Below are 15,283 nucleotides of genomic sequence, written 5' to 3'. Positions count from 1 at the left end.
AAGGAAGGAAGGAAGGAAGGAAGGAAGGAAGGAAGGAAGGAAGGAAGGAAGGAAGGAAGGAAGGAAGGAAGGAAGGAAGGAAGGAAGGAAGGAAGGAAGGAAGGAAGGAGAACAACAAAACTCTAAATAAGATTTTTTTTCTAGAAATATTACAGCTGCTCTCAGTATAATTATTAATTTTTACCAAGCATCAGAAAGATCATTAATGTGTTGAATTTTCTAAATGCTTAATAATTGATCACCAAAAATTATGGAGAATTGTAGAGCAGAGCCATATCAAAGAACTGTACATCAGATTACCAGGAAATATTAAATGTTTGAAGACACAAATAGACACCACAAACAGAACTGAAGGTAAGATGGTATGTACACTTATTCAGCAAGTTTGCTGGTGACATGTTGTGCGATATGGTAGATACAAGAGAAAGATGCGATGCCATCCAGAAGGATCTCATTATACTTCAAAGATGTACCCTTGTGAACCTAACAATGTTCAACAGTGCAAAATGCTAGGTTTTGAACTTGGGTCAGGGTAACCCCAGATATGCATACAAACTGGGAGAAGTACTCTGAGTGTAGCCTTGCTGAGAAGGACTTAAGGGTTTGATTTGATTAAAAGCTTTATACGAGCCAGCAGTGCTCACTTGCAGCCTGGAAGACCCATGGTATCCTGGGCTGCAACAAAAGAGGGGTGGCCAGCAGGGCAAGGGAGGTGATTGTACTTAGATTACTCTAGTGTCTGGCAACAATGACTGTGGCAGTGGGCTTGGAACTTGATGATCCTTGAGGTTCCTTCCAACCCAAGTCATTCTGTGATATGATTCAATGATATAATCTAATCAGGCGCACTAGAAAAAAATCCAGTTGAGATCAGTAATTTAACTTAAATTGAAAAATATAATATTTTAATGAATCAAATATTTTGATTCATTAAACAACTGTCTTTTCAAGACTTGTCAAAACAGATTGAGCTTGATTATGAAACAAAAATAAAGACCGTAGCTATCATGGTGGAGATGATGACTAATATCTGTCTTGTCCAGACAATGAAAAAACATTCTGAAAGAACAATATCACAATAAATTAGTCCGTGGAGATTTAGCAACCAGCTTCTGCAGGGCAGACTCTAGTTAATCTGATAATGCTATGGAACCTCATAAATATTTTTAGTACTTTAGACAATTAGGATCTTACCAAAACAAAATTTCTGAAGCTTTGTCTACTTTTCTGACACACAAAACTACTATCATTTTTTAAAGAATTTAGAACTTTTCCCTGACTTCTCTCTGCCTCTGGCAAGAACTACACTGACAGACTACAACATATGAAGAGATAATTCTGTCGAGTTGCACAAAACATGATTAGGTTGACTTGAACAGATACTGTCCGAGCATCTTTACTAAATGGCATAAGAAAGAAAGAGTAGGGTGGCACACTTTCAGATATAGCTATTAATTTTCCTACTCAAGTTCTATACAACTGCATTAATGTCTTCAGAATTTTCTTCAAGTGGTAAAATCTTCATGAGTCCATCAAAATTAAGACAGAACACAATTCTGGAAAAACTGAGACTTCTGATGCCCTGGTATCAGCCTTGAAAGCAAAAATATTCTTGTGTTTTAGAGAAAAAAAAGTAAAAGAATAATAATAAAAAAAAAAGCTGGTGGGGAGTAGGAGGGAGAGGAAGGGGGAGGCAGGGAGAAGTGTATGTCAGAAAGGAATTTTTGCCATTTAAGCACAGTCATTTAAAACAAAAATGTTTACAGTAACTTTTCACAAAATTTAAAGCTCCTAAAGAATAACTTCCCAACATCTTTCACACATCTTGATTGAACTGAACTTGGATGGATTGTAATTACCTATCTGTAAAAACCTAAAGTGTATCAAAATTAGGCAACTTTTCAAAATCATCACAACTTATGTAATTCAAAGAAAACTAAATTTTAACAGTTCTGGAAAGTCAAACATCTCTATAAATGAAGAGACAGGAACACATTATCTCAGGATACCTCTTACTCTTTACTAGCAAGTCACTGGCAAATCTTGCATTATATGTGGTTGGGTAGCTGTTGCTAATTTATATTCCCAGAAAAGTCTGTAAGTATTTTTCTTCAACAGTTATGAAACCTAATGCTCAGATAATAACGATTCTCTCCTTAGCATCTTTAGTGCTTTACCTCCTACTGCTCTACTTATAGACTTTCTCCCTTAATCTTGCTTGTAAATCAATACAGGTCTTTGACATTTCAATTGAAATTACCATCATTAAAGAAATTTCAAACACATTATAGAAAAATTTTGATTCCCAAGCAATTTTGACCAAATTAAAAGGAACATACGCTAAAATCCAGAAGATAAAGAAAAGCAAACTCTAATATATGTAAAAAAATTGAAAACTTGCTCGTAATCATTCCTTCTGGCATCCTCTCCCTTGTCTGATCTTACATACATCAATATATTTTACTCAGTCATCATCCTTATGATTTTTTTGCCTCAGAGACTGCTAGTAATGGTGTAAAGACTAGCAAACCTCAGAAGTTTTTTCTTGAATTTCAATGTGTCCCAGCTAAACTTCAATATTTGTACATTTTATTTTACTGTTTCACATTTCATGGTTTCACTTCATTCCTCTCTCATTTGCATATTTAAAACCTAACCTGCATTCTTATTTATTTATTTTAGGATGAACACTAAATTGTAATCCCATCTAATCAAATCCAGAGTAACTTCAATAAAATTGACAGGCGCATTTTTAATCTAACACAGGTGATTTCATTAGATGAACTTTACCTGGGTGTAGAAAAGAACACAAACTTCACCCTTTTTTTTCTCTCCCTCTGCAAAGAAGTTGTAGTCATCAAAACCCACCACAACGTCATTCACTGTTCTATGTCCTCACCCGAAAGATGGAAACAGCACTGACACTAATACATGTACATATGTGCCTTTGTAAATGCTAAAAAGTATTTGGTCAGAACAGCAAGCTGTAACAAAAAAAAAAAACAAACAAACAAAAAAAACAAGCATTAAGTGCAACCTAGCAAAATCACATACAATGCCAGCAATGTGCCCTCACAGCCCAGAAAGTTAACCATATACTGGGCTGCATAAAAAGAACTATGGTCAGTAGGTTGAGGAATCCCGCCCCCCACTGTGAGACTTCTTCTGCAGTACTGCATACAGATGTAGATGTAGAGTCTTCACTACAGGAAAGACATGGACATGTTGGACAATGTCCAAAGTAGAGCCACAGAAGTGATTCAAGGAATGGAACACCTCCACTGCGAGGTCAGATTGGGAGAGATGGGGCTGTTCAGTCCAGAGAAGAGAAGGCTCTGAATAGACTAGATAGTATCCTTTCAGTATCTAAAAGGGGGCTATAACAGAGAAGGGGACAGACTCTTTAGTGTGGTGTGAAAGGACAAGGGGAAATGGTTTCAAACTTAGGGTAAATTTAGGTTGGATATAAGGCCGTTTTGTTGTTGTTGTTTTTACAATAAGAATAGTAAAGCAGTGGAACAGGTTGCCCAAGATGTGGTGGATGCCCTGTCCCTGGAGACATTCAAGGTCATTATGTAGCCAGCTTTGAGCAACTTGATGGAGTTATAGTTGTCCCTGCTCATTGCAGGAGTTGGACTACATTACTTACTTTCCATTTAAAGGAATCTTCTTTCAAGATCTCCATGTTTAACTGTTTACCTCAAATTTGCTAACATTGCTGTTCCTCATAGATCATCTTTAACTAGGGCTAATTATTTAATCAGTGTATAGGCCAAATATGGAAAGATTAGTATACCTTGTGAATTGAAAAGCTGTGGCACATCTAAGCATTTCCTAACCATTGTTTTGTTCAAAGTTCTTAAAACCTAACTATGCCAGACATTCCAATAAATCTTGCCATCCAAGAAAGAAGCCTCTCTTTCAGTGAATATAGACCTCACTTTTTTTTCAATTTGTAATCATGGAATAAACTTTAGGCTGAAGATATTTGATGCATGAAGTAATATGTTCACATTTCTGTGTTTGATAAAAAGTCAAAAATAAATATATCCACCCTATAATATGTACTCCTATGTACTTGATATTCTCCTGAATTTCTTTTTCACCACAATAAAAGGAGACCTTAAAATGAAAAAACATTTTCAGGGGCAGGAACAGAGCAGAATTATTCACAGAACACAAAACACTTTGAAGATCGAAGATACATCCTCTTTAAAATATGTTCTATCAATGAAAAAGAACATGAGAACAATCCTCAAATTTAAATACATTACAGCACTTTCCTGTTTGAACAATAGCTACTACATTGGTTTCTATGTAATTTTAAGTATGTTGTTTTTACAGACATCTACACTAAACTTTAGAATTTATAAATATACAAATATGTCACCCTATTAATTCCTTGAGCCTCATCATCTATGTCAGGAGCTCATTCACACTCTGCAATCTATAGATAACAAAACAGTAAAAGCCAACACATTTCTGGGGAATACAAAACACTATTACACTACCAACTAAAAAAATCTGTATCAAATCTACCACTAATCAAAAGGCGTGTTTGGGTATGCCAGTTTTCCCTATGGAGTCCAAGATAGTCCAGTCGGGAAGTTTTGCGAATAACACCTTCTAAAAACTTAGTGATACAAGCTGGTGGTCTTCCAGCTGTTAACTTTATGATCCTTGATTCAAACTCTAGATATACACAATGTGATATGGCCTACATAAGATCTGCTACTTCTGGCACCCATATTAACATGAAATATGATTCACAGTGTGCAGAATGCTCAGTAAACTGGGACAAAAACAAGGAGCATTATCACAAAAGGGTTGTTTTTTTTTTTCTGTTTAAAGATGAATAGACAAAATTTTCTTTTCAACAATATTGTAGACAAGAACATTACTTCAGATAGAGTTATTTTATTTAGTATGAATCAATCTAATTTGATCTATGAAATTTATATCAGAGTAACTTCTTTGTATTTTAGGCAAATAAAAGAATAAGAAATCCAAAATAGTCTAAGATAAACATCATTTATTATTGACATTAATCTTCAGGTGTAATTTAAGAACTGTGTATAAAGCTTTATATATATATATATATATATATATATATATATATATATAAAAACACCTGCACTCTGCAAAATCAATAATTTCAAATATAAACAGTCAGTAGAAAATCCATATGTGAAATAAAACTTTTTGAGAGTGAGTAGCAGTTCATCTTTTACAGAAGCAACAGTGACAACAATCATATCAGGTGTAGACTACTTGCAAAATGGTATTTTGTGAACTATCATTTATAACAAAAAAATCTGGACAGGGATTGTGCTCCATACACAGAAATAACTTGAGATTCTCAGCCTTCTGCCAGAATAAAAGTGTGAAGGAGTGTAACAAAGTAATGTGCATAAAACTGTACCTTTCATATAAGTGAATTCTGAAGACCCATTTAGACTAACTACTTACTTCACATCAAATGCCATCATCCAGTTGACTACAACAGGACTATTGAGAAGCTTTATATTGATTTTTCAACAAGAAAGTGTGTTTAACATTTTGTTGAACTCAAGTCTCAACATATAGCTCAACAGAGAAAAGGAATACGCAGTACATCCATTGCTACAAATAACAGAAGAAAAATAATAGGATTTTTTTTCATTTTAAATGTTGAGAGAAATTACATGCATAGAATATTCTTTACAAAATAAAACTTTTCCAACAGCATTTCGCGACCAGTCTTGAATAAATGATTCCGTTGCTTTAAAATTTAGACTTTTTTTTTTTTTTTGGGGGGGGGGGGGGCCAAGTATTTATTTCCAGGACATCACACATCCTCTCATTATTTTCAATAGGATATCCTATCTCTACTGTTTATATATACTAGATAGATTTTCAGAACTTGGGAAGTGGGAGTATGAAGAGTGCAAAAACGGTGATAATTGAAATATTTATTTTATAACATAATAGTTGATTCTCTTGATTGTATCTAGCACGGTATTTTGGTATGTATTTCCAATGTTGAATGTAGCTTAGGACTGCAATGGCCTCAGATTTCAAAGAAAATACACAGTAACAAAAGCACATCATTTTGTCTCCAGCCTGACATGAAGGTATCCACATGCAGTTTCAAGCTGATGACTGAATATTCCCACAGACTGTTTAATGTATTCATGCTTGTAACCACTATAGTCCCACTGGACGGTTTAAGACAAAAATATAGTCACTGATACAATCCTAGCTAGAAATTTGATTAAACTGCCTAAATGCAGGTATATAGCACCATCTGAAATACCATCTGAAATAGTTTTTCATGATGTAACAAAATAATGAGCATAGAGCTTACCAAACTATGATCAAATTAAAACACCTGAATATCCTGAGGCATATTTACGTACAGTAACAGAACGGCCAGGGACCTCCAGTATCATGAATCTCCAAACCCCCGCCACACGCAGGGCCACCAACTTTCACATTTAATACTAGACCAGGCTGCCCAGGGCCCCATCCAACCTGGCCTTGAACACCTCCAGGGACAGGGTATCCACAATCTCTCTGGGCAGCCTGTTTCAATACCTCACCACTCTCTCTGTAAACAATTTCCCCCTGATATCCAACCTAAATCTCCCCTCCGTCAACTTAAAGCCATTTCCCCTTGTCCTGCTGTTATCCACCCTTTCAAAGAGTTGATCCCCCTCATGTTTGCAGGCTCGCTGTAGATATTGAAAGTCATCTTGCAGCCTTCTTTTCTCCAGGCTGAACAAGCCCAGCTCCCTCAGCCTGTATTCATAGGGGAGGTGCTCCAGTCCCCAGATCATCTGCATGGCTCTCCTCTAAACCCTCTCCAACAGCTCCCTGTCTTTTTTGTACTGGGGGCTCCACACTTGGATGCAGTATTCCAGATGGGGCCTCACAAGAGCAGAGTAGAGGGGGACGATGCCCCTTTCCCTGCTGGCCACCCCTCTTCTGATGGAGCCCAGGATACCATTTGCCTTCCAAGCCACAAGGGCACATTGCTGGCTCATGCTAAGTTTTTCATCCATCAGGACCCCCAGGTCCTTCTCTGCAGGGCTGCTCTCAAGGACTGCTCCTTTCAGTCTGTATGGATGCCTGGGATTCCTCCAGCCCAAATGCAAAACTCTGTACTTTGCCATGTTGAACGTCATCAGGTTCACCTGGGCCCACCTTTCCAGCCTCTCGAGGTCCCTCTGAATGGCATCCCTTCCTTCAACCATGTTAACTGCACCACTCAGCTTGGTGTCAGCAAACTTGCTGAGGGCGCACTCGATTCCGTCATCGATGTCATTGATAAAGAAGTTAAAGAGCACCGGTGCCAAGACAGACCCCTGGGGGACGCCGCAGTGTGGTGGAAGACCATGTCGAAGGCCTTGCTCAAGTCCACGTAAATGACATCGGTCGCCTTTCCCTTGTCCACATAGACTTGTACACATTCAGTCTCATGAGGTGGTCTTGGACCTGCTATGTCCTCACAGCGGGGGGGGATTTACCACCCTGGTTCCCCCTCGAGGTTTAGGGATGCAGGGCTCGGATATGAGAAGTACTGGAATCCTGGCTGCCAGTAAAGACCGAGGCAAAGAACTCATTCAGTACCTCAGCCTTCTCTTTGTCTGTTGAAGTAAGTTCTCCATTTACATTTACCAAAGGAGGTATACTCACTTTGGCCTGTCTCTTCTGGACAATGTACGTGTACAAAGTCTTCCTATTGTTTTTCACATCCCTCTCCAAGTTCAGTTCCGCCTGCGTCTTGATTTTCCTGATCCCACAGTTGAGACAATTTTCAGTTTCAATGATTTTCAGCAATCACCACTAGTAGCCATTTTTGCTAGTGATGAACGAGAGCCTGTATGTTGCACTCATAAAAATCTACATGGCCATCCAGAATTTTTCCCGTCTTTCACATCATTGTTGTGAGTGCTAAAATGCACCACCACCACCACCTCACTGTGCTCACATCCACATCTGATCTCCATAAACACTCAGCAAGCATCAGTGAATATCAAGAGGTGCGATTTTTCAATTACACTCTTTTGCTACACACACACTTCCACGTCAGTTATGTCCTTGTCAGACTGCCTCTCTGCTGCCATCTGTCACATGCCAACAAAATGTAACAGAATATTGGCAGGAAGGTTAAATCTCTACTGCCACACCTCCAATATCCTGCTCTGACCTCATAGGTCAATATAATAAAATAGGAGGCATCATTTTCAGAGCAGACCTTGTATATTACCATATCTAATCACTAAGATAGGTATGCCTGTAGCAAAAGCAAACCAAAGGCTAGTCAAATTAGACATGTACTCTGATTTCCATAGGATCTGGAGTTTACCCTGAACGTATGCTTACTTTTCACTTGAGTGCATATCAACGATAACTAACAGGCAGTGCCACTGTGAAGCTGATAAGCACATAGTAAGGTCTAAATTTCCAGTTCTTTTCACTCCAGAAATTAAATGATTTCCATCGTTCCTTAACTCATGGCTCCACTGCCACCACTGCATGCCCTACAACTGTAAACACAGTGGTTGCTAAGTGGTTCATTCACAGAAATGTGTGCTGATTACTAGCATTCATTGCTTATGCTGCTTTGAACAAGAACATTCTTTACTGATAACAGCAAAGAAACAGGATAAAAGTAATACTACATTTTGTTCACCTTTCCTGAAAATTTACAATAAACACAGTGCATAAATGAATGACAAAAATGAATTTCAAAATTCTTCACTTATGAAAACTGTCTCTATGGTTTATTGGGCTGCTTTTCTTAGACTTTAAATTTCATGCAGTGCAGATACTTCAATATTTCGTGAGTAAAGGCACTTAAATTTCGATTTCAAAAAATAAACTCTACTTTCACAAGTCTTACTAAGTATGAGCTTGTTCAGGTTGCCCAAGTTCTGACATTTTCCTACTAGTTGTTTCTCTCCAGTACTTTGTGAAGATGTAGCAGAAGAGTTCTAATACGCAAGTATTATATAAGTACTACTATATTTACAAATATCTGCACATATCAAACACATCGTAGAATTTCATGTCTTCCACAGGATCAGAGTTGCAATTTATTTCTGCTAAATGATACACAACACCTGGACATATCTTTGCTTAAGGACAGGACTGCAAGCTTCTGAAAGATCTTGTCTCCTAAAATAACAACAAAAACTACAAGCAGGAGTCACATATTTAATAATGAGATTAATTTTCAAAATATCTGACGTATCATTTCTAAAACATCTTATAGCACAAAATCTTGCACAATCCCTAAACTCGTGAAGTTAAATGTGCCTAGGGGAGATTCCTGGCTTGTAATGCAGCAATCAGCAGTTGTTTAGTATTTTCTTTGAAGTATGCAGTTGCCACCATAGTGTTTTATTGAACACATCTCAGCAAATTCAGAAAAATAGTTTTTTGCTAAAGGTATAAAGTTGTCTATGTAACAAGCTCTCATATTTGAAACTCTAAATCACAATCTGAGGCTGATTTTCTGAAATTAACATTTATTTCTCTTTATTTTTATGGATTTTTTTGCCCTCATGCATCCAAACTGCTCCTTTTTCTCATCAAATCCTTCTGTCCAGTAACAGTGCCTTCTAGCTACCTCAGATATAACTCCCTGTCACTTGTTAGGTACAGATTAAAAATAGCTGTTTCACCATATCCTCCTGCCGTTAAAAAAAATTAAATGACTAATTTGTAACAAGTTATTCACCAAATTGAGTCTCCTTCATATCCCATAAAACAACTTCATCATTAAATTAAGGAGATTACCATATTAAATCACATACACAAACAAACATGAAATCATTTCTTATTCTTAGGAAATCAAAACACACTCTAGGGAATTAGCAGGAAGAAAAGCAGCTGCATAATCTGTTAGTATGTGTAGGTAAGCACCTAAACTTCATTAAAACACTAATTCAACAAGTAAAAGGTTACACTTGCAGTGAATCTATTTTTTACCTACAAGTAACTATAAAGAAAAAGGAAACAAAATTTTAATAGAGCTTTCTTCACAGTGTAGAATTCATATCTAGTGTAATAATGCTTCTTTTTAAATGACTTTGTACAGCTATGAAATATCCTGCATGAAGGAGGAATTAGGCCAAACGAAGAAAGTCATTTGACCATTTAACTTCAGAAGCATGCCAAAGGAAAATCCTGCATGTATCATAAAATGTTGCTTTATCTGGGAGAAAGGTAACCAAAGAATTTTGTAGGGGAAAAAAAAAAAAAAAAAAAAAAAAAAGGGAGAGGGAGAGGTAGAGGACAAAATTAGATTAAAAAAAAATAGAAACTAGTTATATGAAATACTGATATTACTAATAGCTTACATTTCCATTTTTGCACCTCCCTGATTTCTTGACTAACAGCTCAGTTTTAGCATATCCTGGTTAAAATCTTTTCCTTAACTTCCACAGTATTATTTTACTCATGCTTCTTCTTAGATTGCTCTTCTCACCTAACTTCAATCAAAATGAATCAGAGACACATAGTTCCAAATCAATTGTATCAAATGCTTTTTTCAGTAGGACACTGAACCTGCCAAATATATACTTGCCCTTCGATAGCAGAAGATGAGTACTCTCAGTATTATTACTGTTCAACTATATCCAACTATGGTGTGGGAGCTACTTCCCATTTTCATTTAAAACTTCAGTAAGCCTTGCTTTTATCATGCACAAAACTGGATCACTTTCTTTAATTCTATTTTCTGATGACTTCTGAGCTACAAGTGCCATGACTGCAAAGTCTTCTCTCATTCTATTAATCTCTTATTTTATTGTCTCCAATTTTTTCTGTTGTATTATCTTAATTTAAAAATCACTTAAAATTCCAAAGCATTTATCTTTTCAGCATTTTTATTGCATCATGCTAAAGTATTAGTTTACAATGAATGTCCTAGACAGTTCTTTGGAGGGAATGCCCTGTGTATTCTTTTGATCAAGAAAATTTTCTTGATTTTCTTTTCAAAGTAAATTTCTTTGGGAGGCTACACATCAGCTCTTACAAATTTCAAATCTTTATTCTTTATTATTCATGAGGTTGTTTTTTAAATTAGATTAAAATTTCATACACAGAATACTATGTACGTAAAAACGCTCTAAATTTTTGCACTCAGTATTTATCAGCACTCTCAATTTCTATTAAAATTGGCTTTCATATGCTGAGAAATACATTCCATGTTGGAGAGGAACTAAGCTTGAAAAACACATTATGACCAGAAAGGTAAGGAGGAATAATTATTATTTTAAAAAATACGAAAAACAAACATACAACCACACAAGAGAAATAATAATGGAGCACAGTGTTCCATTCTGCACAGCAGTCTACAAGATGTATCAGACTCAAAATATGAGAAAACCCAATGTTGATATTAGCTATAGTATGCTCAAGTACCACAGTGCTTCCCTGTACCTGCCATATACAGCTACTAAAGTGAACATGAAAACATAGAATTAATAATCAGATTAGAATAAAGGACACTCATTCCTACCTAAGATGAAAGCAGATAGCTAAATCAGATGACTACAATAGCAATTAGTAATGAAAACTTCATGTTAATTAAGCAACAGAACCTGTTAGGTCATCTTAATTATGAATGCTAAGTTCTGATTTGAGGCATAAAACACAGTGGGAGATTAATAATGGCACAGTAGAATTCTGAATTTATATCACTCTATTCACAGTACGCTTGTCTTGAATTGTGACTGTCATACTTAGGTGTAAGAACACAGTTATATTGTTTTATGGTGCTTGTTTTTCCTTCTAAGTATGTTCAGCTTGGACAGACACAATAGTAAGTCAGGTATACCAAAGTAAAGTTTTTTGTTCCTCTGTACAGTACATTTTACAACAGGACTTCACAAAATATTCACTGCTCATTACTGATAAATTTTTCTATACCAATTTGATTACTATGAATAATTATGCAAGCAAAACATGATATGATGTTGGTATGCTAACAAGAGAGTTAAATATGCCTACAGAAAATAGCTTTAAGCCAGTAAACTTTAAAAGTGGGAAATCTATGAATTACTAAAAATAAAATATTAAATTTAATTAAATGTCAGAATTAAATTGACAGTTCTAACTCTGGCATGATGTCTAAGCTGATCTACATATGGTGGAAATCTTGGAGGAAGAACAACATAACTCAAATACCAACTGAGCATATAAATTCTGTGATCCAAAAGTGACTGATTTTAATACCACTTGAAACCAATCGCAGTTGCTTGTGGTTTCTACACAGAGAAATATGTACCTTAGGTTTTTATTTGGCAAATTCTCTGCTTGCAGATGGTAAAGGGCTTTTTTATTTTTTTTTTTTTTTTTTTTTTTTTTTTTAACTCAAACCAAAGCCATTTTGATACTGTTTTTCTGGATAAACTGCCTCCATTAGCAACCAATGAAAATAAAACAACTTTTCCAGATCAGCCTGTATGACTGTAATAGAGTATTCCTTAGCAGCAATCAATACCTGTGCACAGTCTTTAATTCCTCGGTGTATTTCTGACTTAAAATACATATTAACTACAGTGAAATGAAAGTTGAATTTGTCTAACCTAACAACTATTGACAGTCAATAAAATGACTTTATTCCACTGAGTACAGAAAGAACTTTGTGCAAAGAGATCATGACATACATTTATGTCTTCCCAAACTAGCTCTTTTAAAATTCATTTGTTTATACCTTTTCTGCTTCTAAGAGCTAGATCATACCCCTTAAAACTGGTCAAAATTCTTTGCCTTTAAAAATACTTTAAATTCTATTTGCATATCTCAAGTATCTAAAACTAATGTAATCAACTAAAAAACTAAATATAATCAAATTACATTTTGATGCTTCACCTCTATCAACAATCTCCATAAAATATTTGTCACAATTAGTATGAATGCTCGGTTCTTGTGGTGACTACAGAAAGCATTCAGAAGAACAAAGAGGGCTCTTAAGGGTCAGGAAAAGAATCCCATATGTTTTTCATGCATTTCTTCATCTTTTTCTATCCTGAGAGAAAGTATTGCTGTAATGTACAGTCTCATGCAGTAACATGCTAGCAATAATAAGCTTCTGCATCACAACACAATCTTTTCTAAGAATGTCACCTTCTTTATAGCACCACAAAGAACAAAACCATGAGAATTGGCTCCTGGAATTCTATTCCAGTTTTTATCACTCTGTGATTTTACTGCCCACAGCCCAGTGTTTTGATAATGTAACTGCTGCTACTGATCTTGGTAACCATTAAAATGTTTGAGGACTATCAAATTGTGATCAATGCTTAAAATACACAACTTCAATGAGTGAGATGAATTGCTACTATTTTTACTTTGAAAAAGATAAAAATCAAGGAATTACAGTATTAATGCAAACAAGAAAGCACAAAACAATGCCTTCAAATCATAGTCAGTAGCTCTACATGAACTACATGCATCCATCAAGCATTTCAAGAATTTGGGGGGACAAACTTGCTTATTTGGAATTACTTAGAGAAAAGAACAATTGATCTTTACAGATTCCATAATATAACACTTCAAAAGCGCAGCATAATTAAACTCTTACATAGATTAATCTTAAAATGTTTCCAATTTTTATATTAAATACTACATATAAAGAAAAATAGATGAAAAAAAATTAAACAAGATAATTTTCTAGAAACAAGGCAAAAAGAAAATTAACTTATAAAAATACATATTTTCATTTATTATCTAATATTTATAAAATCTTAAAATCTTATCAGAAACAGCTGTTCACAAAATTACTTGTTACATGGCTCACATAACACAATCTATATAGTTACTATATAACTAACATATCTATCTTCAAGAATTTTTTTTTCAAATGGAATATTAAATGTTTTCTAAAATTCTAAAAAGCAGTAGAATTCTATAAGCAAAGATGTTACAAATCAGAAATCAAGTTATTCCAATTAATTTGAAAATTAAAAAAGTTCTAATATAGGATATGTTTCAAATAAATCTATTCCTTTTAGCACCATATTAGATTTAATTCCAACAAATAAATAAAGGCAGAGAGTTACTGAAAACTCAGCAATGAAAGTTCATCTGGATAAAAAATGATTTTCATTTTTGGGAACTGAACAGAGACTGGAGAAGAACAGCAGTGAAAGAAAACAAAGATATATAAACATATTTAAGTCAGTGCATAGAAACTGGAAAAACAAAATTCTTTGTAATTTTTATAAATTATATTTTAAAAAAGAATCAAGCAGAAATGAAACAAAAAACATTATTAAAGAGCAACCTAAATGAATAATAGAAAATATAAAGAAAGAGACTGTGATTTAGCTTCATTTTGGCTGGGATTTGACATGATGCTACACAAATAATATGTAATTATTTTCACCAATAACATGTTTTCAGCCTGTAGAATATTAAATTAAAACCACAGTTATTGCCTAAATAATAATCACAATAATATTTGGGCCTATGCCTCAAAAAAATTTATAGTCACAGAAATTAAAAATTGAGATGATGGGAGATATATTCACAAGCACATACAAAAAGAGTAGCTAAACACTGATATTCGTACCGTCATAAATCCATCCAGCAAACCTGAATCAGGTTTAGGAGGTGCTTGCAATCGCTCCATAGACCACTTTTCAATGATAGATGACACTTGGCTGTTTTCTGTGTTTAAAATTCTGAATCCTGTCATATTAACTCCACTATACCGATATGGTTCCACATCTAAGGCAAACAAGTCCTGAAAAAAATAAACATTACATGAATATTTTGATACACTGCATTTTCATCTTTGAGACTGAGATGCAATACTACACTTGCTGTATATATAAGGAAATATGTTCTGTTTATTTGGAGGACTGCACATTTCAGATAACTCAGCCAACCAGCAGTCCAGTTCACAGAAGAAGAGCAACTTCAATTATGATTAATGACTTCTATTTTCTTCTTTTGGTCCATGATGTCAGAGGCAGATTTTGGTGGTATGGCAATAGAGACTGAACTTTCACACCAATATTCTATTAAATTTTGTTGGAGTGTAACAGGTGAAATCACAAAGGAAGCCTGACAAAATAGTGTCTGACATGGAAATGCACATGAAAAGGCAAGAGGATTGAAATTTGAAATCCTTTTTGAAATCCTCCATGTTGAAAAAAAGGCATCCACTGACATATCTCGATACTTGCTGAATGTTTATAGATACCGAACAGTGGATGTTAGTGTAGTGACACGATGGGTGGTACACTTTAGCAGTGGAGGCAATGGTGTGAAAGACAAGCCA

General features: G+C 35.1%; 1 protein-coding gene across 1 annotated transcript in view; it reads right to left on the bottom strand.

The window, feature by feature from the left end:
* Positions 1–15,283, bottom strand: part of GRIK2 (glutamate ionotropic receptor kainate type subunit 2) — a 343,946-nt gene that overhangs the window by 194,924 nt on the left and 133,739 nt on the right. The window contains exon 6 of the mRNA XM_042814253.1: positions 14,570–14,743. Within this exon, the coding sequence (XP_042670187.1) occupies positions 14,570–14,743 (174 nt within the window). The remainder of the gene's footprint in view (positions 1–14,569; positions 14,744–15,283) is intronic.

The sequence above is a fragment of the Centrocercus urophasianus genome, unplaced genomic scaffold (assembly GCF_019232065.1).
Source record: "Centrocercus urophasianus isolate 14NV4802_14NV808 unplaced genomic scaffold, USGS_Curo_1.0 seq_10, whole genome shotgun sequence".
Taxonomy (NCBI): domain Eukaryota; kingdom Metazoa; phylum Chordata; class Aves; order Galliformes; family Phasianidae; genus Centrocercus; species Centrocercus urophasianus.
Note: the sequence above shows the minus strand (reverse complement) of the source record. Positions and strands in the feature narration are given on the sequence as shown.